Genomic DNA, 25,352 nt, shown 5'->3' on the forward strand with positions numbered 1-25,352 from the left:
AGAGAAATGTGGCTCTTTTTCATGGTGCTCTTGTCTATGTTCAGCTACACAACGAGATGAGGATGGTCATTGTCATTTTCTGAGCTGCGAACGGGCAGAAAGGTGAGAAAATGTCGGATTTTGACCATTTGTGCTGACCTTTCAATTTCAACGTACCTCTCTATAACATGACCCAGCTGTAATTTCAGTGGTCGCATTGGTTTGATTTTTGGTTTGCTTGTACGGCGCTGCCACCCACAATCAGTGACCCTAAAAATTTGGCACTGCTGTGAATAGTTAGTCGCAAAGTGAAGATTCACGGGTAAAAAGCCCCTAACTTCTAGATAGGTTCTTTTTCAGCTTTCAGCAGCCCGGGGCGAGTTCTTAAGAGAAATGTGGGTCTTTTTCTTGGTGCTTTTGTCTATGTCCATCTGCACAACGAGATGAGGATGGTCATTGTCATTTTCTGAGCTGCGAACGGGCAGGAAGGCTAGAAAATGTCGGATTTTGACCATTTGTGCTGACCTTTCAATTTCAACGTACCTCTCTATAACATGACCCAGCTGTAATTTCAGTGGTCGCATTGGTTTGATTTTTGGTTTGCTTGTAGGGCGCTGGCACCCGAATTCAGTGACCCAGAACATTTGGCACTGCTGTGAATAGTTTAGTCGCAAAGTGAAGATTCACGGGTAAAAACCCCAAACTTCTAGATAGGTTCATTTTCAGCTTTCAGCAGCCCTGGGTGAGTTCTTTAGAGAAATGTGGCTGTTTTTCATGGTGCTATTTTCTTTGTCCAGCTACACAACGAGATGAGGATGGTCATTGTCATTTTCCAAGCTGCGAACGGGCAGAAAGGTGAGAAAATGTCGGATTTTGACCATTTGTGCTGACCTTTCCATTTCAACGTACCTCTCTATAACATGACCCAGCTGTAATGTCAGCGGTCGCATTGGTTTGATTTTTGGTGTGCTTGTAGGGCGCTGGCACCCACAATCAGTGACCCTAAAAATTTGGCACTGCTGTGAATAGTTTAGTCGCAAAGTGAAGATTCACGGGTAAAAAGCCCCTAACTTCTAGATAGGTTCTTTTTCAGCTTTCAGCAGCCCGGGGCGAGTTCTTAAGAGAAATGTGGGTCTTTTGCTTGGTGCTTTTGTCTATGTCCATCTGCACAACGAGATGAGGATGGTCATTGTCATTTTCTGAGCTGCGAACGGGCAGGAAGGTGAGAAAATGTCGGATTTTGACCATTTGTGCTGACCTTTCAATTTCAACGTACCTCTCTATAACATGACCCAGCTGTAATTTCAGTGGTCGCATTGGTTTGATTTTTGGTTTGCTTGTAGGGCGCTGGCACCCGAATTCAGTGACCCAGAAAATTTGGCACTGCTGTGAATAGTTTAGTCGTAAAGTGAAGATTCACGGGTAAAAAGCCCCAAACTTCTAGATAGGTTCTTTTTCAGCTTTCAGCAGCCCTGGGCGAGTTCTTTAGAGAAATGTGACTCTTTTTCACGGTACTCTTGTCTATGTCCAGCTTACCAACGAGATGAGGATGGTCATTGTCATTTTCTGAGCTGCGAACGGGCAGGAAGGCTAGAAAATGTCGGATTTTGACCATTTGTGCTGACCTTTCAATTTCAACGTACCTCCCAATAACATGACCCAGCTGTAATGTCTGCGGTCAAATTGGTTTAATTTTTGGTTTGCTTGTAGGGCGCTAGCACCCACAATCAGTGACCCTAAAAATTTGGCACTGCTGTGAATAGTTTAGTCGCAAAGTGAATATTCACGGGTAAAAAGCCCCTAACTTCTAGATAGGTTCTTTTTCAACTTTCAGCAGCCCTGGGCGAGTTCTTTAGAGAAATGTGGCTCTTTTTCATGGTGCTCTTGTCTATGTTCAGCTACACAACGAGATGAGGATGGTCATTGTCATTTTCTGAGCTGCGAACGGGCAGAAAGGTGAGAAAATGTCGGATTTTGACCATTTGTGCTGACCTTTCAATTTCAACGTACCTCTCTATAACATGACCCAGCTGTAATTTCAATGGTCGCATTGGTTTGATTTTTGGTTTGCTTGTAGGGCGCTGCCATCCACAATCAGTGACCCTAAAAATTTGGCACTGCTGTGAATAGTTTAGTCGCAAAGTGAAGATTCACGGGTAAAAAGCCCCTAACTTCTAGATAGGTTCTTTTTCAGCTTTCAGCAGCCCGGGGCGAGTTCTTAACCTTTTGAGCACGACGCTACCTGAATGCCGCCCCACGTCAACACCTGCAAAAATCGCGTTTTTCCTATGAAAGTAGTAGCTGTTCAAGGATCGATAACTTTACCTTCCTTTGGACGAATTCCACGATCTTGAGCTTCCTGCAAAGGTCTTGAGGCGAGGAACAAAATAGTTCCAAGCTCAGCTCGGAGCGACACCAAAAGCCCATGCTACAGTCTGGCAAACTTCACGCACGCGCTCGACAGACTTGAGCACGGCCAGGAGATCAAATCCTCAGCTGCCATTTCACTCTCCTTGCTCGTATCGAGCTCAAATTTTTTTTGAGGACAGATCCGCTGCCATCATTTGAATCTAGTTTCCATGGCAGCAGATAGCGCGAAAATGATCGAAAATGGAGAATACGCGTTCTGCAGAGTTCGCAAAAAAATCGATTTGAATTTGCCGTGTCGAGTCGCATATCTCAACAACCCGGGGTCGTATCGCTTCGGCGATTGTTTCTATCGCAAGCTGAGAGTTTTCTCTTGCAGATACATATTTCGATCGTGAGAATCGGCCAAGAATTGACCGAGTTACGATAGTTTGAACTCAAGCGGTTCATGCAAATCGCGTTTGTACGCTATGTACACTCACGACGTAATAATACGTCATGCGTGGGTGCAGTGACACTGTACGTGACGTATTAATACGTCATGCGTGCTCAAAGGGTTAAGAGAAATGTGGGTCTTTTTCTTGGTGCTTTTGTCTATGTCCATCTGCACAACGAGATGAGGATGGTCATTGTCATTTTCTGAGCTGCGAACGGGCAGGAAGGTGAGAAAATGTCGGATTTTGACCATTTGTGCTGACCTTTCAATTTCAACGTACCTCTCTATAACATGACCCAGCTGTAATTTCAGTGGTCGCATTGGTTTGATTTTTGGTTTGCTTGTAGGGCGCTGGCACCCGAATTCAGTGACCCAGAAAATTTGGCACTGCTGTGAATAGTTTAGTCGCAAAGTGAAGATTCACGGGTAAAAACTCCAAACTTCTAGATAGGTTCATTTTCAGCTTTCAGCAGCCCTGGGTGAGTTCTTTAGAGAAATGTGGCTGTTTTTCATGGTGCTATTTTCTTTGTCCAGCTACACAACGAGATGAGGATGGTCATTGTCATTTTCCAAGCTGCGAACGGGCAGAAAGGTGAGAAAATGTCGGATTTTGACCATTTGTGCTGACCTTTCCATTTCAACGTACCTCTCTATAACATGACCCAGCTGTAATGTCAGCGGTCGCATTGGTTTGATTTTTGGTTTGCTTGTAGGGCGCTGGCACCCGCATTCATTCACTCAGAAAGTTTGGCAGTGCTGTGAATAGTTTAGTCGCAAAGTGAAGATTCACGGGTAAAAAGCCCCAAACTTCTAGATAGGTTCTTTTTCAGCTTTCAGCAGCCCTGGTCGAGTTTTTTGGCGAAATGTGGCTGTTTTTCATGGTGCTATTTTCTATGTCCAGCTACACAACGAGATGAGGATGGTCATTGTCATTTTCTGAGCTGCGAGCGGGCAGAAAGGTGAGAAAATGTCGGATTTTGACCATTTGTGCTGACCTTTTAATTTCAACGTACCTCTCTCTAACATGAACCAGCTGTAATGTCAGTGGTGGCATTGGTTTCATTTTTGGTTTGCTTGTAGGGCGCTGGCACCCACAATCAGTGACCCTAAAAATTTGGCACTGCTGTGAATAGTTTAGTCGCAAAGTGAAGATTCACCGGTAAAAAGCCCCAAACTTCTAGATAGGTTCTTTTTCAACTTTCAGCAGCCCTGGGCGTGTTCTTTAGAGAAATGTGGCTCTTTTTCATTGTGCTATTTTCTATGTCCAGGTACACAACGAGATGAGGATGGTCATTGTCATTTTCTGAGCTGCGCACGGGCAGAAAGGTGAGAAAATGTCGGATTTTGACCATTTGTGCTGACCTTTCAATTTCAACGTACCTCTCTATAACATGAACCAGCTGTAATGTCAGTGGTCGCATTGATTTGATTTTTGGTTTGCTTTTAGGGCGCTGGCACCCGCATTCATTGACCCAGAAAATTTGGCACTGCTGTGAATAGTTTAGTCGCAAAGTGAATATTCACAGGTAAAAAGCCTCAAACTTCTAGACAGGTTCTTTTTCAGCTTTCAGCAGCCCTGGGTGAGTTCTTTAGAGAAATTTGGCTCTTTTTATTGGTGCTCTTGTCTATGTCCAGCTAAGCAACGAGATGAGGATGGTGATTGTCATTTTCTAAGCTGCGAACGGGCAGAAAGGTGAGAAAGAGTCGGATTTTGACCATTTGTGCTGACCTTTCAATTTCAACGTACCTCTCTATAACATGACCCAGCTGTAATGTCAGCAGTCGCATTGGTTTCATTTTTGGTTTGCTTGTAGGGCGCTGGCACCCACAATCAGTGACCCTAAAAATTTGGCACTGCTGTGAATAGTTTAGTCGCAAAGTGAATATTCACGGGTAAAAAGCCCCAAACTTCTAGATAGGTTCTTTCTCAGCTTTCAGCAGCCCAGGGCGAATTCTTTAGAGAAATGTGGGTATTTTTATTGGTGCTCTTGTCTATGTCCAGCTACACAACGAGATGAGGATGGTCATTGTCATTTTCTGAGCTGCGAACGGGCAGAAAGGTGAGAAAATGTCGGATTTTGACCATTTGTGCTGACCTTTTAATTTCAACGTACCTCTCTATAACATGAACCAGCTGTTATGTCAGTGGTCGCATTGATTTGATTTTTGGTTTGCTTTTAGGGCGCTGGCACCCGCATTCATTGACTCAGAAAATTTGGCACTGCTGTGAATAGTTTAGTCGCAAAGTGAAGATTCACGGGTAAAAAGCCCCAAACTTCTGGTTAGGTTCTTTTTCAGCTTTCAGCAGCCCTGGGCGAGTTCTTTAGAGAAATGTGACTCTTTTTCATGGTGCTCTTGTCTATGTCCAGCTAACCAACGAAATGAGGATGGTCATTGTCATTTTCTAAGCTGCGAACGGGCAGAAAGGTGAGAAGCCGTCGGATTTTGACCATTTGTGCTGACCTTTCAATTTCAACGTACCTCTCTATAACATGACCCAGCTGTAATGTCAGCGGTCGCATTGGTTTGATTTTTAGTTTGCTTGTAGGGCGCTGGCACCCACAATCAGTGACCCTAAAAATTTGGCACTGCTGTGAATAGTTTAGTCGCAAAGTGAAGATTCACGGGTAAAAAGCCCCAAACTTCTAGATAGGTTCTTTTTCAGCTTTCAGCAGCCCTGGGCGAGTTCTTTAGAGAAATGTGGGTCTCTTTCTTGCAGCTCTTGTCTATGTCCAGCTAACCAACGAGATGAGGATGGTCATTGTCATTTTCTGAGCTGCGAATTGGCAGAAAGGGGAGAAACCGTCGGATTTTGACCATTTCTGCTGACCTTTCAATTTCAACGTACCTCTCTATGACATGACCCAGCTGTAATGTCAGCGGTCGCATGGGTTTCGTTTTTGGTTTGCTTGTAGGGCGCTGTCACCCACAATCAGTGACCCTAAAAATTTGGCACTGCTGTGAATAGTTTAGTCGCAAAGTGAAGATTCACGGGTAAAAAGCCCCAAACTTCTAGATAGGTTCTTTTTCAGCTTTCAGCAGCCCTGGGTGAGTTCTTTAGAGAAATGTGGCTGTTTTTCATGGTGCTATTTTCTATGTCCAGCTACACAACGAGATGAGGATGGTCATTGTCATTTTCTGAGCTGCGAACGGGCAGAAAGGTGAGAAAATGTCGGATTTTGACCATTTGTGCTGACCTTTCAATTTCAATGACCTCTCTATAACATGACCCAGCTGTAATTTCAGTGGTCGCATTGGTTTCATTTTTGGTTTGCTTTTAGGGCGCTGGCACCCGCATTCAGTGACCCAGAAATTTTGGCACTGCTGTGAATAGTTTAGTCGCAAAGTGAAGATTCACGGGTAAAAAGCCCCAAACTTCTAGATAGGTTCTTTTTCAGCTATCAGCGGCGCTGGGCGAGTTCTTTAGGGAAATGTGACTCTTTTTCATGGTGCTATTTTCTATGTCCAGCTACACAACGAGATGAGGATGGTCATTGTCATTTTCTAAGCTGCGAATGGGCAGAAAGGTGAGAAAATGTCGGATTTTGACCATTTGTGCTGACCTTTCAATTTCAACGTACCTCTCTATAACATGACCCAGCTGTAATGTCAGCGGTCGCATTGGTTTCATTTTTGGTTTGCTTGTAGGGCGCTGGCACCCACAATCAGTGACCCTAAAAATTTTGCACTGCTGTGAATAGTTTAGTCGCAAAGTGAAGATTCACGGGTAAAAAGCCCAAAGCTTCTAGATAGGTTCTTTTTCAGCTTTCAGCAGCCCTGGGTGAGTTCTTTAGAGAAATGTGGCTGTTTTTCATGGTGCATTTTTCTATGTCCAGCTACACAACGAGATGAGGATGGTCATTGTCATTTTCTAAGCTGCGAACGGGCAGAAAGGTGAGAAAATGTCGGATTTTGACCATTTGTGCTCACCTTTCAATTTCAACGTACCTCTCCATAACATGACCCAGCTGTAATTTCAGTGGTCGCATTGGTTTCATTTTTGGTTTGCTTTTAGGGCGCTGGCACCCGCATTCATTGACCCTAAAAATTTGGCACTGCTGTGAATAGTTTAGTCGCAAAATGAAGATTCACGGGTAAAAAGCCCCAAACTTCTAGATAGGTTCTTTTTCAGCTTTCAGCAGCCCAGGGCGAGTTCTTTAGAGAAATGTGGGTCTTTTTCTTGGTGCTCTTGCCTATGTCCAGCTACAGAACGAGATGAGGATGGTCATTGTCATTTTCTGAGCTGCGAACGGGCAGAAAGGTGGGAAAACGTCGGATTTTGACCATTTGTGCTGACCTTTTAATTTCAACGTACCTCTCTATAACATGAACCAGGTGTTATGTCAGTGGTCGCATGGATTAGATTTTTGGTTTGCTTTTAGGGCGCTGGCACCCGCATTCATTGACTCAGAAAATTTGGCACTGCTGTGAATAGTTTAGCCGCAAAGGGAAGATTCACGGGTAAAAAGCCCCAAACTTCTAGATAGGTTCTTTTTCAGCTTTCAGCAGCCCTGGGCGAGTTCTTTAGAGAAATGTGACTCTTTTTCATGGTGCTCTTGTCTATGTCCAGCTAACCAACGAGATGAGGAGGGTCATTGTCATTTTCTAAGCTGCGAACGGGCAGAAAGGTGAGAAACCGTCGGATTTTGACCATTTGTGCTGACCTTTCAATTTCAACGTACCTCTCTATAACATGACCCAGCTGTAATGTCAGCGGTCGCATTGGTTTGATTTTTGGTTTGCTTGTAGGGCGCTGGCACCCACAATCATTGACCCTAAAAATTTGGCACTGCTGTGAATAGTTTAGTCGCAAAGTGAAGATTCACGGGTAAAAAGCCCCAAACTTCTAGATAGGTTCTTTTTCAGCTTTCAGCAGCCCTGGGCGAGTTCTTTAGATAAATGTGGGTCTCTTTCTCAGTGATCTTGTCTATGTCCAGCTAACCAACGAGATGAGGATGGTCATTGTCATTTTCTGAGCTGCGAATTGGCAGAAAGGTGAGAAACCGTCGGATTTTGACCATTTGTGCTGACCTTTCAATTTCAACGTACCTCTCTATAACATGACCCAGCTGTAATGTCAGCGGTCGCATTGGTTTCGTTTTTGGTTTGCTTGTAGGGCGTTGTCACCCACAATCAGTGACCCTAAAAATCTGGCACTGCTGTGAATAGTTTAGTCGCAAAGTGAAGATTCACGGGTAAAAAGCCCCAAACTTCTAGATAGGTTCTTTTTCAGCTTTCAGCAGCCCTGGGCGAGTTCTTTAGAGAAATGTGGCTCTTTTTCATGGTGCTCTTGTCTATGTCCAGCTACACAACGAGATGAGGATGGTCATTGTCATTTTCTGAGCTGCGAACGGGCAGAAAGGTGAGAAAATGTCGGATTTTGACCATTTGTCCTGACCTTTCAATTTCAACGTACCTCTCTATAACATGACCCAGCTGTAATTTCAGTGGTCGCATTGGTTTCATTTTTGGTTTGCTTTTAGGGCGCTGGCACCCGCATTAAGTGACCCAGAAAATTTGGCACTGCTGTGAATAGTTTAGTCGCAAAGTGAAGATTAACGGGTTAAAAGCCCCAAACTTCTAGATAGGTTCTTTTTCAGCTTTCAGAGGCGCTGGGCGAGTTCTTTAAAGAAATGTGACTCTTTTTCATGGTGCTCTTGTCCATGTCCAGCTAACCAACGAGATGCGGATGGTCATTGTCATTTTCTAAGCTGCGAACGGGCAGAAAGGTGAGAAAATGTCGGATTTTGACCATTTGTGCTGACCTTTCAATTTCAACGTACCTCTCTATAACATGACCCAGCTGTAATTTCAGTGGTCGCATTGGTTTCATTTTTGGTTTGCTTGTAGGGCGCTGGCCCCCGCATTCAGTGACCCAGAAAATTTGGCACTGCTGTGAATAGTTTAGTCGCAAAGTGAAGATTCACGGGTAAAAAGCCCCAAACTTCTAGACAGGTTCTTATTCAGGTTTCAGCAGCCCTGGGCGAGTTCTTTAGAGAAATGTGACTCTTTTTCATGGTGCTCTTGTCTATGTCCAGCTAACCAACGAGATGAGGATGGACATTGTCATTTTCTAAGCTGCGAACGGGCAGAAAGGTGAGAAAATGTCAGATTTTGACCATTTGTGCTGACCTTTCAATTTCAACGTACCTCTCTATAACATGACCCAGCTGTAATGTCAGCGGTCGCATTGGTTTGATTTTTGGTTTGCTTGTAGGGCGCTGGCACCCACAATCAGTGACCCTAAACATTTGGCACTGCTGTGAATAGTTTAGTCGCAAAGTGAAGATTCACGGGTAAAAAGCCCCAAACTTCTAGATAGGTTCTTTGTCAGCTTTCAGCAGCCCTGGGTGAGTTCTTTAGAGAAATGTGGCTGTTTTTAATGGTGCTATTTTCTATGTCCAGCTACATAACGAGATGAGGATGGTCATTGTCATTTTCTGAGCTGCGAACGGGCAGAAAGGTGAGAAAATGTCAGATTTTAACCATTTGTGCTGACCTTTCAATTTCAACGTACCTCTCTATGACATGACCCAGCTGTAATGTCAGCGGTCGCATTGGTTTGATTTTTGGTTTGCTTGTAGGGCGCTGGCACCCACAATCAATGACCCTAAAAATTTGGCACTGCTGTGAATAGTTTAGTCGCAAAGTGAAGATTCACGGGAAAAAGCCCCAAACTTCTAGATAGGTTCTTTTTCAGCTTTCAGCAGCCCAGGGCGAGTTCTTTAGAGAAATGTGGGTCTTTTTCTTGGTGCTCTTGTCTATGTCCAGCTACACAACGAGATGAGGATGGTCATTGTTATTTTCTGAGCTGCGAACAGGCAGAAAGGTGAGAAAATGTCGGATTTTGACCATTTGTGCTGACCTTTTAATTTCAACGTACCTCTCTATAACATGAACCAGCTGTAATGTCAGTGGTCGCATTGATTTGATTTTTTGTTTGCTTTTAGGGCGCTGGCACCCGCATTCATTGACTCAGAAAATTTGGCACTGCTGTAAATAGTTTAGTCGCAAAGTGAAGATTCACGGGTAAAAAGCCCCAAACTTCTAGATAGGTTCTTTTTCAGCTTTCAGCAGCCCTGGGCGAGTTCTTTAGAGAAATGTGACTCTTTTTCATGGTGCTCTTGTCTATGTCCAGCTAACCAACGAGATGAGGATGGTCATTGTCATTTTCTGAGCTGCGAACGGGCAGAAAGGTGAGAAAATGTCGAATTTTGACCATTTGTGCTGACCTTTCAATTTCAACGTACCTCTCTATAACATGACCCAGCTGTAATTTCAGTGGTCGCATTGGTTTGATTTTTGGTTTGCTTGTAGGGCGCTGGCACCCACAATCAGTGACCCTAAACATTTGGCACTGCTGTGAATAGTTGAGTCGCAAAGTGAAGATTCACGGGTAAAAAGCCCCAAACTTCTAGGTAGGTTCTTTGTCAGCTTTCAGCAGCCCTGGGTGAGTTCTTTAGAGAAATGTGGCTGTTTTTCATGGTGCTATTTTCTATGTCCAGCTACATAACGAGATGAGGATGGTCATTGTCATTTTCTGAGCTGCGAACGGGCAGAAAGGTGAGAAAATGTCAGATTTTGACCATTTGTGCTGACCTTTCAATTTCAACGTACCTCTCTATGACATGACCCAGCTGTAATGTCAGCGGTCGCATTGGTTTGATTTTTGGTTTGCTTGTAGGGCGCTGGCACCCACAATCAATGACCCTAAAAATTTGGCACTGCTGTGAATAGTTTAGTCGCAAAGTGAAGATTCACGGGAAAAAGCCCCAAACTTCTAGATAGGTTCTTTTTCAGCTTTCAGCAGCCCTGGGCGAGTTCTTTAGAGAAATGTTGGTCTTTTTCTTGGTGCTCTTGTCTATGTCCGGCTACACAACGAGATGAGGATGGTCATTGTTATTTTCTGAGCTGCGAACGGGCAGAAAGGTGAGAAAATGTCGGATTTTGACCATTTGTGCTGACCTTTTAATTTCAACGTACCTCTCTATAACATGAACCAGCTGTAATGTCAGTGGTCGCATTGATTTGATTTTTTGTTTGCTTTTAGGGCGCTGGCATCCGCATTCATTGACTCAGAAAATTTGGCACTGCTGTAAATAGTTTAGTCGCAAAGTGAAGATTCACGGGTAAAAAGCCCCAAACTTCTAGATAGGTTCTTTTTCAGCTTTCAGCAGCCCTGGGCGAGATCTTTAGAGAAATGTGACTCTTTTTCATGGTGCTCTTGTCTATGTCCAGCTAACCAACGAGATGAGGATGGTCATTGTCATTTTCTAAGCTGCGAACGGGCAGAAAGGTGAGAAAATGTCAGATTTTGACAATTTGTGCTGACCTTTCAATTTCAACGTACCTCTCTATAACATGACCCAGCTGTAATGTCAGCGGTTGCATTGGTTTGATTTTTGGTTTGCTTGTAGGGCGCTGGCACCCACAATCATTGACCCTAAAAATTTGGCAGTGCTGTGAATAGTTTAGTCGCAAAGTGAAGATTCACGGGTAAAAAGCCCCAAACTTCTAGATAGGTTCTTTTTCAGCTTTCAGCAGCCCTGGGCGAGTTCTTTAGATAAATGTGGGTCTCTTTCTCAGTGATCTTGTCTATGTCCAGCTAACCAACGAGATGAGGATGGTCATTGTCATTTTCTGAGCTGCGAATTGGCAGAAAGGTGAGAAACCGTCGGATTTTGACCATTTGTGCTGACCTTTCAATTTCAACGTACCTCTCTATAACATGACCCAGCTGTAATGTCAGCGGTCGCATTGGTTTCGTTTTTGGTTTGCTTGTAGGGCGTTGTCACCCACAATCAGTGACCCTAAAAATCTGGCACTGCTGTGAATAGTTTAGTCGCAAAGTGAAGATTCACGGGTAAAAAGCCCCAAACTTCTAGATAGGTTCTTTTTCAGCTTTCAGCAGCCCTGGGCGAGTTCTTTAGAGAAATGTGGCTCTTTTTCATGGTGCTCTTGTCTATGTCCAGCTACACAACGAGATGAGGATGGTCATTGTCATTTTCTGAGCTGCGAACGGGCAGAAAGGTGAGAAAATGTCGGATTTTGACCATTTGTCCTGACCTTTCAATTTCAACGTACCTCTCTATAACATGACCCAGCTGTAATTTCAGTGGTCGCATTGGTTTCATTTTTGGTTTGCTTTTAGGGCGCTGGCACCCGCATTAAGTGACCCAGAAAATTTGGCACTGCTGTGAATAGTTTAGTCGCAAAGTGAAGATTCACGGGTTAAAAGCCCCAAACTTCTAGATAGGTTCTTTTTCAGCTTTCAGCGGCGCTGGGCGAGTTCTTTAAAGAAATGTGACTCTTTTTCATGGTGCTCTTGTCCATGTCCAGCTAACCAACGAGATGCGGATGGTCATTGTCATTTTCTAAGCTGCGAACGGGCAGAAAGGTGAGAAAATGTCGGATTTTGACCATTTGTGCTGACTTTTCAATTTCAACGTACCTCTCTATAACATGACCCAGCTGTAATTTCAGTGGTCGCATTGGTTTCATTTTTGGTTTGCTTGTAGGGCGCTGGCCCCCGCATTCAGTGACCCAGAAAATTTGGCACTGCTGTGAATAGTTTAGTCGCAAAGTGAAGATTCACGGGTAAAAAGCCCCAAACTTCTAGACAGGTTCTTATTCAGGTTTCAGCAGCCCTGGGCGAGTTCTTTAGAGAAATGTGACTCTTTTTCATGGTGCTCTTGTCTATGTCCAGCTAACCAACGAGATGAGGATGGACATTGTCATTTTCTAAGCTGCGAACGGGCAGAAAGGTGAGAAAATGTCAGATTTTGACCATTTGTGCTGACCTTTCAATTTCAACGTACCTCTCTATAACATGACCCAGCTGTAATGTCAGCGGTCGCATTGGTTTGATTTTTGGTTTGCTTGTAGGGCGCTGGCACCCACAATCAGTGACCCTAAACATTTGGCACTGCTGTGAATAGTTTAGTCGCAAAGTGAAGATTCACGGGTAAAAAGCCCCAAACTTCTAGATAGGTTCTTTGTCAGCTTTCAGCAGCCCTGGGTGAGTTCTTTAGAGAAATGTGGCTGTTTTTAATGGTGCTATTTTCTATGTCCAGCTACATAACGAGATGAGGATGGTCATTGTCATTTTCTGAGCTGCGAACGGGCAGAAAGGTGAGAAAATGTCAGATTTTAACCATTTGTGCTGACCTTTCAATTTCAACGTACCTCTCTATGACATGACCCAGCTGTAATGTCAGCGGTCGCATTGGTTTGATTTTTGGTTTGCTTGTAGGGCGCTGGCACCCACAATCAATGACCCTAAAAATTTGGCACTGCTGTGAATAGTTTAGTCGCAAAGTGAAGATTCACGGGAAAAAGCCCCAAACTTCTAGATAGGTTCTTTTTCAGCTTTCAGCAGCCCAGGGCGAGTTCTTTAGAGAAATGTGGGTCTTTTTCTTGGTGCTCTTGTCTATGTCCAGCTACACAACGAGATGAGGATGGTCATTGTTATTTTCTGAGCTGCGAACAGGCAGAAAGGTGAGAAAATGTCGGATTTTGACCATTTGTGCTGACCTTTTAATTTCAACGTACCTCTCTATAACATGAACCAGCTGTAATGTCAGTGGTCGCATTGATTTGATTTTTTGTTTGCTTTTAGGGCGCTGGCACCCGCATTCATTGACTCAGAAAATTTGGCACTGCTGTAAATAGTTTAGTCGCAAAGTGAAGATTCACGGGTAAAAAGCCCCAAACTTCTAGATAGGTTCTTTTTCAGCTTTCAGCAGCCCTGGGCGAGTTCTTTAGAGAAATGTGACTCTTTTTCATGGTGCTCTTGTCTATGTCCAGCTAACCAACGAGATGAGGATGGTCATTGTCATTTTCTGAGCTGCGAACGGGCAGAAAGGTGAGAAAATGTCGAATTTTGACCATTTGTGCTGACCTTTCAATTTCAACGTACCTCTCTATAACATGACCCAGCTGTAATTTCAGTGGTCGCATTGGTTTGATTTTTGGTTTGCTTGTAGGGCGCTGGCACCCACAATCAGTGACCCTAAACATTTGGCACTGCTGTGAATAGTTGAGTCGCAAAGTGAAGATTCACGGGTAAAAAGCCCCAAACTTCTAGGTAGGTTCTTTGTCAGCTTTCAGCAGCCCTGGGTGAGTTCTTTAGAGAAATGTGGCTGTTTTTCATGGTGCTATTTTCTATGTCCAGCTACATAACGAGATGAGGATGGTCATTGTCATTTTCTGAGCTGCGAACGGGCAGAAAGGTGAGAAAATGTCAGATTTTGACCATTTGTGCTGACCTTTCAATTTCAACGTACCTCTCTATGACATGACCCAGCTGTAATGTCAGCGGTCGCATTGGTTTGATTTTTGGTTTGCTTGTAGGGCGCTGGCACCCACAATCAATGACCCTAAAAATTTGGCACTGCTGTGAATAGTTTAGTCGCAAAGTGAAGATTCATGGGAAAAAGCCCCAAACTTCTAGATAGGTTCTTTTTCAGCTTTCAGCAGCCCTGGGCGAGTTCTTTAGAGAAATGTTGGTCTTTTTCTTGGTGCTCTTGTCTATGTCCGGCTACACAACGAGATGAGGATGGTCATTGTTATTTTCTGAGCTGCGAACGGGCAGAAAGGTGAGAAAATGTCGGATTTTGACCATTTGTGCTGACCTTTTAATTTCAACGTACCTCTCTATAACATGAACCAGCTGTAATGTCAGTGGTCGCATTGATTTGATTTTTTGTTTGCTTTTAGGGCGCTGGCATCCGCATTCATTGACTCAGAAAATTTGGCACTGCTGTAAATAGTTTAGTCGCAAAGTGAAGATTCACGGGTAAAAAGCCCCAAACTTCTAGATAGGTTCTTTTTCAGCTTTCAGCAGCCCTGGGCGAGATCTTTAGAGAAATGTGACTCTTTTTCATGGTGCTCTTGTCTATGTCCAGCTAACCAACGAGATGAGGATGGTCATTGTCATTTTCTAAGCTGCGAACGGGCAGAAAGGTGAGAAAATGTCAGATTTTGACAATTTGTGCTGACCTTTCAATTTCAACGTACCTCTCTATAACATGACCCAGCTGTAATGTCAGCGGTCGCATTGGTTTGATTTTTGGTTTGCTTGTAGGGCGCTGGCACCCACAATCAGTGACCCTAAACATTTGGCACTGCTGTGAATAGTTTAGTCGCAAAGTGAAGATTCACGGGTAAAAAGCCCCAAACTTCTAGATAGGTTCTTTGTCAGCTTTCAGCAGCCCTGGGTGAGTTCTTTAGAGAAATGTGGCTGTTTTTCATGGTGCTATTTTCTATGTCCAGCTACATAACGAGATGAGGATGGTCATTGTCATTTTCTGAGCTGCGAACGGGCAGAAAGGTGAGAAAATGTCAGATTTTGACCATTTGTGCTGACCTTTCAATTTCAACGTACCTCTCTATGACATGACCCAGCTGTAATGTCAGCGGTCGCATTGGTTTGATTTTTGGTTTGCTTGTAGGGCGCTGGCACCCACAATCAATGACCCTAAAAATTTGGCACTGCTGTGAATAGTTTAGTCGCAAAGTGAAGATTCACGGGTAAAAAGCCCCAAACTTCTAGATAGGTTCTTTTTCAGCTTTCAGCAGCCCTGGGTGAATTCTTTAGAGAAATGTGGCTCTTTTTCATGGTGATTTTTTCTATGTCCAGCTACACAACGAGATGAGGTTGGTCATTGTCATTTTCTGAGCTGCGAACGGGCAGAAAGGTGAGAAAATGTCGGATTTTGACCATTTGTGCTGACCTTTCAATTTCAACGTACCTCTCTATAACATGACCCAGCTGTAATGTCAGCGGTCGCATTGGTTTGATTTTTGGTTTGCTTGTAGGGCGCTGGCACCCACAATCAGTGACCCTAAAAATTTGGCACTGCTGTGAATAGTTTAGTCGCAAAGTGAAGATTCACGGGTAAAAAGCCCCAAACTTCTAGATAGGTTCTTTTTCAGCTTTCAGCAGCCCAGGGCGAATTCTTTAGAGAAATGTGGGTCTTTTTCTTGGCGCTCCTGTCTATGTCCAGCTACACAACGAGATGAGGATGGTCATTGTCATTTTCTGAGCTGCGAACGGGCAGAAAGGTGAGAAAATGTCGGATTTTGAACATTTGTGCTGACCTTTCAATTTCAACGTACCTCTCTATAACATGACCCAGCTATAATGTGAGCGGTCGCATTGGTTTCATTTTTGGTTTGCTTGTAGGGCGCTGGCACCGACAATCTGTGACCCTAACAATTTGGCACTGCTGTGAATAGTTTAGTCGCAAAGTGAAGATTCACGGGTAAAAAGCCCCAAACTTCTAGATAGGTTCTTTTTCAGCTTTCAGCAGCCCTGGGTGAATTCTTTAGAGAAATGTGGCTCTTTTTCATGGTGCTTTTTTCTATGTCCAGCTACACAACGAGATGAGGATGGTCATTGTCATTTTCTGAGCTGCGAACGGGCAGAAAGGTGAGAAAATGTCGGATTTTGACCATTTGTGCTGACCTTTCAATTTCAACGTACCTCTCTATAACATGACCCAGCTGTAATGTCAGCGGTCGCATTGGTTTGATTTTTGGTTTGCTTGTAGGGCGCTGGCACCCACAATCAGTGACCCTAAACATTCGGCACTGCTGTGAATAGTTTAGTCGCAAAGTGAAGATTCACGGGTAAAAAGCCCCAAACTTCTAGATAGGTTCTTTGTCAGCTTTCAGCAGCCCTGGGTGAATTCTTTAGAGAAATGTGGCTCTTTTTCATGGTGCTTTTTTCTATGTCCAGCTACACAACGAGATGAGGATGGTCAATGTCATTTTCTGAGCTGCGAACGGGCAGAAAGGTGAGAAAATGTCGGATTTTGACCATTTGTGCTGACCTTTCAATTTCAACGTACCTCTCTATGACATGACCCAGCTGTAATGTCAGCGGTCGCATTGGTTTGATTTTTGGTTTGCTTGTAAGGCGCTGGCACTCACAATCAATGACCCTAAAAATTTGGCACTGCTGTGAATAGTTTAGTCGCAAAGTGAAGATTCACGGGAAAAAGCCCCAAACTTCTAGATAGGTTCTTTTTCAGCTTTCAGCAGCCCAGGGCGAGTTCTTTAGAGAAATGTGGGTCTTTTTCTTGGTGCTCTTGTCTATGTCAAGCTACACAACGAGATGAGGATGGTCATTGTTATTTTCTGAGCTGCGAACGGGCAGAAAGGTGAGAAAATGTCGGATTTTGACCATTTGTGCTGACCTTTTAATTTCAACGTACCTCTCTATAACATGAACCAGCTGTAATGTCAGTGGTCGCATTGATTTGATTTTTTGTTTGCTTTTAGGGCGCTGGCACCCGCATTCATTGACTCAGAAAATTTGGCACTGCTGTAAATAGTTAGTCGCAAAGTGAAGATTCACGGGTAAAAAGCCCCAAACTTCTAGATAGGTTCTTTTTCAGCTTTCAGCAGCCCTGGGCGAGTTCTTTAGAGAAATGTGACTCTTTTTCATGGTGCTCTTGTCTATGTCCAGCTAACCAACGAGATGAGGATGGTCATTGTCATTTTCTAAGCTGCGAACGGGCAGAAAGGTGAGAAAATGTCAGATTTTGACCATTTGTGCTGACCTTTCAATTTCAACGTACCTCTCTATAACATGACCCAGCTGTAATGTCAGCGGTCGCATTGGTTTCATTTTTGGTTTGCTTGTAGGGCGCTGGCACCCACAATCAGTGACTCTAAAAATTTGGCACTGCTGTGAATAGTTTAGTCGCAAAGTGAAGATTCACGGGTAAAAAGCCCCAAACTTCTAGATAGGTTCTTTTTCAGCTTTCAGCAGCCGTGGGCGAGTTCTTTAGAGAAATGTGGGTCTTTTTCTTGGCGCTCTTGTCTCTGTCCAGCTACACAACGAGATGAGGATGGTCATTGTCATTTTCTGAGCTGCGAACGGGCAGAAAGGTGAGAAAATGTCGGATTTTGAACATTTGTGCTGACCTTTCAATTTCAACGTACCTCTCTATAACATGACCCAGCTATAATGTCAGCGGTCGCATTGGTTTCATTTTTGGTTTGCTTGTAGGGCGCTGTCACCGACAATCAGTGACCCTAATAATTTGGCACTGCTGTGAATAGTTTAGTCGCAAAGTGAAGATTCACGGGTAAAAAGCCCCAAACTTCTAGATAGGTTCTTTTTCAGCTTAAAGCAGCCCTGGGTGAATTCTTTAGAGAAATGTGGCTCTTTTTCATGGTGCTTTTTTCTATGTCCAGCTACACAACGAGATGAGGATGGTCATTGTCATTTTCTGAGCTGCGAACGGGCAGAAAGGTGAGAAAATGTCGGATTCTGACCATTTGTGCTGACCTTTCAATTTCAACGTACCTCTCTATAACATGACCCAGCTGTAATTTCAGTGGTCGCATTGGTTTCATTTTTGGTTTCCTTTTAGGGCGCTGGCACCCGCATTCAGTGACCCAGAAAATTTTGCACTGCTGTGAATTGTTTAGTCGCAAAGTAAAAGATGCACGGGTAAAAAACCCCAAACTTCTAGACAGGTTCTTTTTCAGCTTTCAGCAGCCCTGGGCGAGTTCTTTAGAGAAATGTGACTCTTTTACATGGTGCTCTTGTCTATATCCAGCTAACCAACGAGATGGGGATGGTCATTGTCATTTTCTAAGCTGCGAACGGGCAGAAAGGTGAGAAAATGTCGGATTTTGACCATTTGTGCTGACCTTTCAATTTCAACGTACCTCTCTATAACATGACCCAGCTGTAATGTCTCAGCGGTCGCATTGGTTTCATTTTTGGTTTGCTTGTAGAGCGCTGGCACCCACAATCAGTGACCCTAAAATTTGGCACTGCTGTGAATAGGGCTTGCCACTGTGGAGATTGTGGGCGTTGGTTTCGCAGCAAGGGTGGTCTAGCTGTTCACCGCTGTTCCGCACCTCTGCCTCAGCCTCCCGAGCCCCGGCAAGTCTATGTGCAGGATGCCTGCTGTGCTGCGCACTGTGCTGTGTGTGCCCGCTGCTTTCGGTCTGTGCAGACTCTGATTGCAGACTCTGATTGCAGACTCTGATTGCAGACTCTAATTGCAGACTCTGATTGCAGACTCTAATTGCAGACTCTGATTGCAGACTCTAATTGCAGACTCTGATTGCAGACTCTGATTGCAGACTCTGATTGCAGACTCTGATTGCAGACTCTAATTGCAGACTCTGATTGCAGACTCTGATTGCAGACTCTGATTGCAGACTCTGATTGCAGACTCTAATTGCAGACTCTGATTGCAGACTCTGATTGCAGACTCTAATTGCAGACTCTAATTGCAGACTCTGATTGCAGACTCTGATTGCAGACTCTGATTGCATGGTCTTGTACACAAACATGGTGATCTGTACAGTACTGGCGGGCGCCGAAGAACGAACAAGCTAGAATTTCACCAAGCACAGCTTACCAATGTATGCAGGTGACTTAACTGTGCATAGACTGTAGTACATGAAAATAAGAACAATCTAGGCTACGAGGCTGACCTCCCAGTTCTTCAGCAACCGGCAGTACTCCATGGAAGGTCCTGTAGATGTGAAATTTTAGGACATCCATTGCATCACGTCTTTCCCCCTTCACAAGTCGCAAACCAGCACCTTGCATTACTGGCAAAGTAATACAATCGTCTGTATTGCCATTGCTTGCAACAGCCCTGTAGATCGCAGAGAAGGCGAATGTTTGCAGAGTGCGATTTCTCGTCATACAAACTAAAAGAGATGGGCCATGAAGGGAGACGGTTTCTGGGAGAGAGTTTTGCTTCACTTTGTTGTATGCCCTGTTCTAGGGTCATCTTTATTCATATGTTTGAGGGGGTTGGCAACGGGAAAAGTCTGAAGAATAATTGACTGTCACCACCAGGACTCCAACCAGGGACCCTCGCTTATGGCCTGCGATGCACTATCTTTATCCTGCCTTTTTTGTGTGTGATTGTGCATGCGCACCTGTGCTTGACGCTTTGGTGTGTGTGTGTGTGTGTGTGTGTGTGTGTGTGTGTGTGTGTGTGTGTGTGTATGTATGGATGTATGTATGTACTTTTTCTGAAGTATTTATGTCCGCTTGACGCTTTTGGTATGTGTTTGCGTGTTTACAGACAGCTTCTGTTTGATCTGGGACTTGGTGGTAGCAGCAGCGCACACATGGAGTCTACTGGTGGTGGTGGTGCGAATACTTCACTTTGTTCAAGTGCTGCTGACATCCTGGATGGTAATGTTGTGTCAGCTCACCGAGTCTTGCTCTTCTGCCAAGCCAAGAGTGTGCTGGATATAGTGGAGAGTGACCTTCTCAAGTAAGTGAAATGGTCAGGTGCAGTTTTACCCTCTATTGTCTTGTATAGCCCTGTATAGCATTGTATAGCATTGTATAGCCTTGTAAGCCTTGTATAGCATTGTGTAGCCTTGTATAGCATTGTGTAGCCTTGCAAGCCTTGTATAGCATTGTGTAGCCTTGTAAGTTGTATAGCATTGTGTAGCCTAGATTGGTGGCTAACTGACCTGTGTTGGCTACGGTACTGTCTGGCACCGAAGAACTGGAGGAGGGGGTCAGCCTCCTATGCTAGACCATTCTTATTTTCATGTGTTACAGTCTATGCACAGTTGAGTCACCGTGCATACATTGGCATGCTGTGCTTGGTGAAATTCTGGGCCGTTCGTTCTTCGACGCTCCGCTCTTCAGCGCCCGACAGTACTGTCATTGACTGAGCATGAGGGTGACTGACTGGCGGTGGCTGGCGGTGGCTGGCTTATCTATCTTTTTGCTCAGCAACTGCTTTTGTATGCTGCGTGTCTTTGGGAATTTATTTTCAGTACTTTATAAGTACAGTAAAGCTCCCCCGGTTCAGGCAGGTTGAGACGGAGCACTGCCCCTGACTAGGAATTGCCCGTAACTCAGAACATACCTACTAGTGCATGCAAGTAAACATTTGTAATGAATAGTTTTTGGGGCCGTTTTTCTGTTGAAATGCCAATTCCTGTGACTATAGATGGTCAGAAAGGTGCCCAGTAGACAGAGGTGCCCGGATTAGGGACGTCTGGATCTGGGGAGTTTTACTGTAGTTCCAGCATTATATATGTGTCTTTGCTCGTGTACGTGCTGTGTGTGTGTGTGTGTGTGTGTGTGTGTGTGTGTCTGTGTGTGTGTGTGTGTGTGTGTGTGTGTGTGTGTGTGTGTGTGTGTATGTGTGTATGTACGTGCTGTTACTACGTAGGTCACACTTCCCTTGTATTTCCTACCTGCGACTGGACGGCAGTACACCGGCAATGGAGCGACATGGCCTTGTCACACGGTGTGTATTATGCCATGTTGTTATGATTATTATGACACTTCTCGCCATAATTATCAGTAATTTGTCCCGAGTATTCAACCATGTGGTTAGTGACCAGTCCAGGCCTGGTACATGGACACTAGTACATGGATTCTACTAACGCCTCTTGTACGTGCAAACAGAAATAATGTGAGTGCACCAAAGCTCAGGGGTCGGATTTCACTTGCCATTACTGTACATTGTTAAATCAATAGTGATAAAAATATATTTAAAAAACACACAAGGGATAGAGCAAACAGAACCCAATGTCATTGATCCGTCTCACCAGCAAGGGTAGTTAGAGCACATTAAGCTTTAAGGACACCAAGACAGCATGGACGTATAATAGCAAACCAAGTGTGCACAGACCACAGCAAGAAGGACCATCTCATGAATACTGTAGTGTCGCGTATAAAAGCATGACTCGAATAGAGTACATGAACAACAGCTGATCTTGCTTCCATAATTATAGTCCATTCAAGTCCATTGAAGTGAAATGTATACTATCTGTGCTTCTGTGTGTGTGTGTGTGTGTGTGTGTGTGTGTGTGTGTGTGTGTGTGTGTGTGTGTGTGTGTGTGTGTGTGTGTGTGTGTGTGTGTGTGTGTGTGTGTGTGTGTGTGTGTGTGTGTGTGTGTGTGTGTGTGTGTGTGTGTGTGTGTGTGTGTGTGTGTGTGTGTGTGTGTGTGTGTGTGTGTGTGTGTGTGTGTGTGTGTGTGTGTGTGTGTGTGTGTGTGTGTGTGTGTGTGTGTGTGTGTGTGTGTGTGTGTGTGTGTGTGTGTGTGTGTGTGTGTGTGTGTGTGTGTGTGTGTGTGTGTGTGTGTGTGTGTGTGTGTGTGTGTGTGTGTGTGTGTGTGTGTGTGTGTGTGTGTGTGTGTGTGTGTGTGTGTGTGTGTGTGTGTGTGTGTGTGTGTGTGTGTGTGTGTGTGTGTGTGTGTGTGTGTGTGTGTGTGTGTGTGTGTGTGTGTGTGTGTGTGTGTGTGTGTGTGTGTGTGTGTGTGTGTGTGTGTGTGTGTGTGTGTGTGTGTGTGTGTGTGTGTGTGTGTGTGTGTGTGTGTGTGTGTGTGTGTGTGTGTGTGTGTGTGTGTGTGTGTGTGTGTGTGTGTGTGTGTGTGTGTGTGTGTGTGTGTGTGTGTGTGTGTGTGTGTGTGTGTGTGTGTGTGTGTGTGTGTGTGTGTGTGTGTGTGTGTGTGTGTGTGTGTGTGTGTGTGTGTGTGTGTGTGTGTGTGTGTGTGTGTGTGTGTGTGTGTGTGTGTGTGTGTGTGTGTTTATCTGTTTATCTGTTTATCTATCTGTGTGTGTGTATGTGTGTATGCCTGTCTGTGTGTGTGTGTGTGTGTGTGTGTGTGTGTACATGTGTCTGTAGGTTCAACAACGATGCCAGTATAGATATGTTGCTGTTGACTACACACGTTGGTGGTCTGGGTCTAAACTTGACAGGTGCTGATACAGTTATCTTCATGGAACATGACTGGAATCCCATGAAGGACTTACAGGTTAGTATATCTACGGTTTCTGCTGCTGTTCCTGCTGTTACTTCTACTGCTGCTTCTACTGCTGCTTCTACTGCTGTTCCTGCTGTTGTTACTGCTGTTCCTGCTGTTGCTACTGCTGTTCCTGCTGTTGCTACTGCTGTTCCTGCTGTTGCTTCTCCTGCTGCTGTTGCTGTTGCTGCTGCCGTCGGAGAATCTGTTGTTGCTGCTGCTGCTGCTGCCGCCGCTGATGGTGATGATTCTGCTGTTGTTGCTGCTGTTGGTGATGTTGCTGCTGCTGCTTCTCTTGCTGCTGCCGCTGCTGTTGCTGCTGCTTCTGTTGCTGCCGCCGCCGCTGTTACTACTGCTGCTGCCACCGGTGATGGCGATGCTGCTGACAGTGCTGCTGATAGTGCAGCTTCAGTAGGAGCTAGTGGTGTACACCTGTGGTTCTTTGTAGCTGGACCTTGGCAGCTTCACACCCCCCCCCCCCCCTCTCTCCTCTACCTTCATCTCTTTTCTCTAAATGTCTGTGTCCGTGTATGTTTGTGTCTGGGTACATTTGTGTAATCCAGGCAATGGACCGAGCTCATCGTATTGGCCAGAAGAAGGTTGTCAATGTGTATCGTCTTGTAACACGTGGTACTATGGAAGAGAGAATAATGAGGTGAGTGACTGCAGATTTCAAAATGTGTGTGGGGGTGGGTGTGTTTTCAATGTAAAGTATACCCCCCCCCCATTGTCTAAGCGGATCTACGAAGTGACAGCCCGTTCTTTTGTTTGACGATTCCTGGTGCGATTCCGATAGCTCCATGAGGCATTAATATCTCTCTCTCTCTCTCTCTCTCTCTCTCTCTCTCTCTCTCTCTCTCTCTCTCTCTCTCTCTCTCTCTCTCTCTCTCTCTCTCTCTCTCTCTCTCTCTCTCTCTCTCTCTCTCTCTCTCTCTCTCTCTCTCTCTCTCTCTCTCTCTCTCTCTCTCTCTCTCTCTCTCTCTCTCTCTCTCTCTCTCTCTCTCTCTCTCTCTCTCTCTCTCTCTCTCTCTCTCTCTCTCTCTCTCTCTCTCTCTCTCTCTCTCTCTCCCTCTCTCTCTTCCCATAGAGTGTTCTCTTCGGGATTGTGAATTTTTTGGTATGTCTGTGCGTTTTCACATACATGTATATCCATCAAAATCGGTGTCGTATCTTTGTTGTTGTTGTTGTTGTTGTTGTTGTTGTTGTTGTTGTTGTTGTTGTTGTTGTCTTCAAAGATTCAAGCTGGGCAACGCAAACTCGGTGGTGACTGCAGAGAACTCCAGCCTGTCGTCAATGGACACACACCAACTGCTGGATCTGTTCCAAGGGGAGGAGACGTCATCGGTCACCAGGAAGGGCAAGGCAGCAGGTGGTTTGCAGCAAGCAGCTAGTTCCAGTGCTACTGCCGCCGGTGGTGGAGGCTCAATGAAGGCTGCTCTTGAAGACCTGGAAGAGCTGTGGGACAGTAAACAGTATGAGGAGGAGTATAGTCTAGATGGGTATCTGCAATCACTGAGCGACAAGACTTAGTGCTGCTTGTCTCCACACGTCACTCCTATCCTGCAGATCAGCATTGGCATGACTGGAGACTGGACGTCAGGCTGCAGGTGATATTCACTTGGTCAGTTTGCTGCGGCTATCAGTTACAGCCACCCGAGTCCTTTTTTATCCTTTCAGACAATGGCGTTATCAGCGCTGTCTCACATGCTACCCATGCGCTGTCTCACATGCTACCCATGCGCTGTCGTGCATATACCAGTCTGTGTAGTCGCTTTGTTTTTGTCAGCTGGATTTCCTGCTGTGTACATGGCCAATGCGCGGGGACGTACTGCATGCATGCCCAATGCGCGATTATGTACTGCATGCAGTGCGCGAGGACGTACTGCATGCATGCCCAATGCGCGAGGATGTACTGCATGCAGTGCGCGAGGATGTACTGCATGCAGTGCGCGAGGACGTACTGCATGCATGCCCAATTCGCGAGGATGTACTGCATGCACAGTCTGCCTGCACATGTGCTGCATGCACAGTCTGTCTGTCAACGCATGTGCTGCGTTAGCTGAGGATGTACTGTATGCACAGTCCGCTAGGACATGTTCAGCAAGAGTTGCTGCTACTGATGAGTTTGTACTTACCTTTGTGGAGCTGTGCTGCAATAGCACAGTGTTGACTGTTAAATACATCATGCTCGTCTGTTTGAGCCACGGTTCTCTGCAGTGTGCCCACTGACACCAGCTGGGAGCTTCCTCTCTTCAGAAAGGGCCAATTTCCCGTACTATGCCCTCTCTTCAGAACTACATTGATATCAAGCCCTGGGAGCTTGTATTTTTATGTGCGTATTCTGGCAGTTTTGACCTGTGTTTTTTATCTATGTGCGTGTCTTCTATTAATTCTGACATGTTTTTGGAAGTCATCTGGATAAGTAGGGTTAACAGGTATTTTGATTAGTTTTGCACCAGGTCGTGCCACCTTTTCGAGCATTATCCGCCAATGTCTAGTATCTTGTGTACTTTGCTTGACGTGTCCGAGGTACATCTTAGGCCGCGTTCGAATTGTCTTCATCAACTGTTCAAACAAATTTTTAAAAGAGTTTAGTTGAAGTGTCCCATTAGAACGGTTTCTATCATTTTACAGTTTATCAGTGGAATTGTCATGGCGATGATGACGTCCGATCAGATCGACCATCTCCACGCACTACGTGCTATTCCACACTCTTCGGAACTAATCCACCTCTCCCATCGGATGAGGTTGTGGAGTTTCGAGGAGTTTCGAGGAGCTTCGTTTTTCTGAAGAGGCCAATAAGGCC

At 44.9% G+C, this 25,352-nt stretch overlaps 1 protein-coding gene and 3 long non-coding RNA genes across 4 annotated transcripts; all 4 read left to right on the forward strand.

Annotated features, from left to right (window-relative positions):
• Window positions 1–2,960: 2,960 nt before the first annotated feature.
• On the forward strand, window positions 2,961–4,475 carry LOC135825159 (uncharacterized). The gene is made up of 5 exons (XR_010555026.1): window positions 2,961–3,008; window positions 3,317–3,374; window positions 3,684–3,741; window positions 4,051–4,108; window positions 4,418–4,475. It is a non-coding gene; the product is annotated as an uncharacterized LOC135825159 (long non-coding RNA).
• A 3,976-nt stretch (window positions 4,476–8,451) lies between these two features.
• Window positions 8,452–10,711, forward strand: LOC135825158 (uncharacterized). Its single transcript, XR_010555025.1, has 7 exons — window positions 8,452–8,511; window positions 8,821–8,878; window positions 9,188–9,245; window positions 9,554–9,611; window positions 9,921–9,978; window positions 10,288–10,345; window positions 10,666–10,711. It is a non-coding gene; the product is annotated as an uncharacterized LOC135825158 (long non-coding RNA).
• A 1,408-nt stretch (window positions 10,712–12,119) lies between these two features.
• On the forward strand, window positions 12,120–14,379 carry LOC135824641 (uncharacterized). The gene is made up of 7 exons (XR_010554897.1): window positions 12,120–12,179; window positions 12,489–12,546; window positions 12,856–12,913; window positions 13,222–13,279; window positions 13,589–13,646; window positions 13,956–14,013; window positions 14,334–14,379. It is a non-coding gene; the product is annotated as an uncharacterized LOC135824641 (long non-coding RNA).
• A 3,982-nt stretch (window positions 14,380–18,361) lies between these two features.
• Window positions 18,362–25,046, forward strand: LOC135824536 (TATA-binding protein-associated factor 172-like). Its single transcript, XM_065337272.1, has 6 exons — window positions 18,362–18,415; window positions 19,855–20,049; window positions 20,968–21,045; window positions 22,429–22,558; window positions 23,110–23,201; window positions 23,782–25,046. The coding sequence occupies exons 2-6, from the start codon at window positions 19,901–19,903 to the stop codon at window positions 24,074–24,076; spliced, it is 744 nt and encodes a 247-aa protein (XP_065193344.1). The 5' UTR covers window positions 18,362–18,415; window positions 19,855–19,900; the 3' UTR covers window positions 24,077–25,046.
• Window positions 25,047–25,352: the final 306 nt, after the last annotated feature.

This window comes from Sycon ciliatum, chromosome 9, assembly GCF_964019385.1.
Source record: "Sycon ciliatum chromosome 9, ocSycCili1.1, whole genome shotgun sequence".
Lineage (NCBI taxonomy): Eukaryota > Metazoa > Porifera > Calcarea > Leucosolenida > Sycettidae > Sycon > Sycon ciliatum.

Coding starts and splice junctions, on each gene's coding strand:
- LOC135824536 (XM_065337272.1), top strand. CDS start 19,901: ATGGAGTCTACTGGTGGTGGTGGTGCGAATACTTCACTTTGTTCAAGT. Junction 20,050..20,967: donor GTGGAGAGTGACCTTCTCAA/GTAAGTGAAATG, acceptor GTTACTACGTAG/GTCACACTTCCCTTGTATTT. Junction 23,202..23,781: donor ATGGAAGAGAGAATAATGAG/GTGAGTGACTGC, acceptor TTGTCTTCAAAG/ATTCAAGCTGGGCAACGCAA.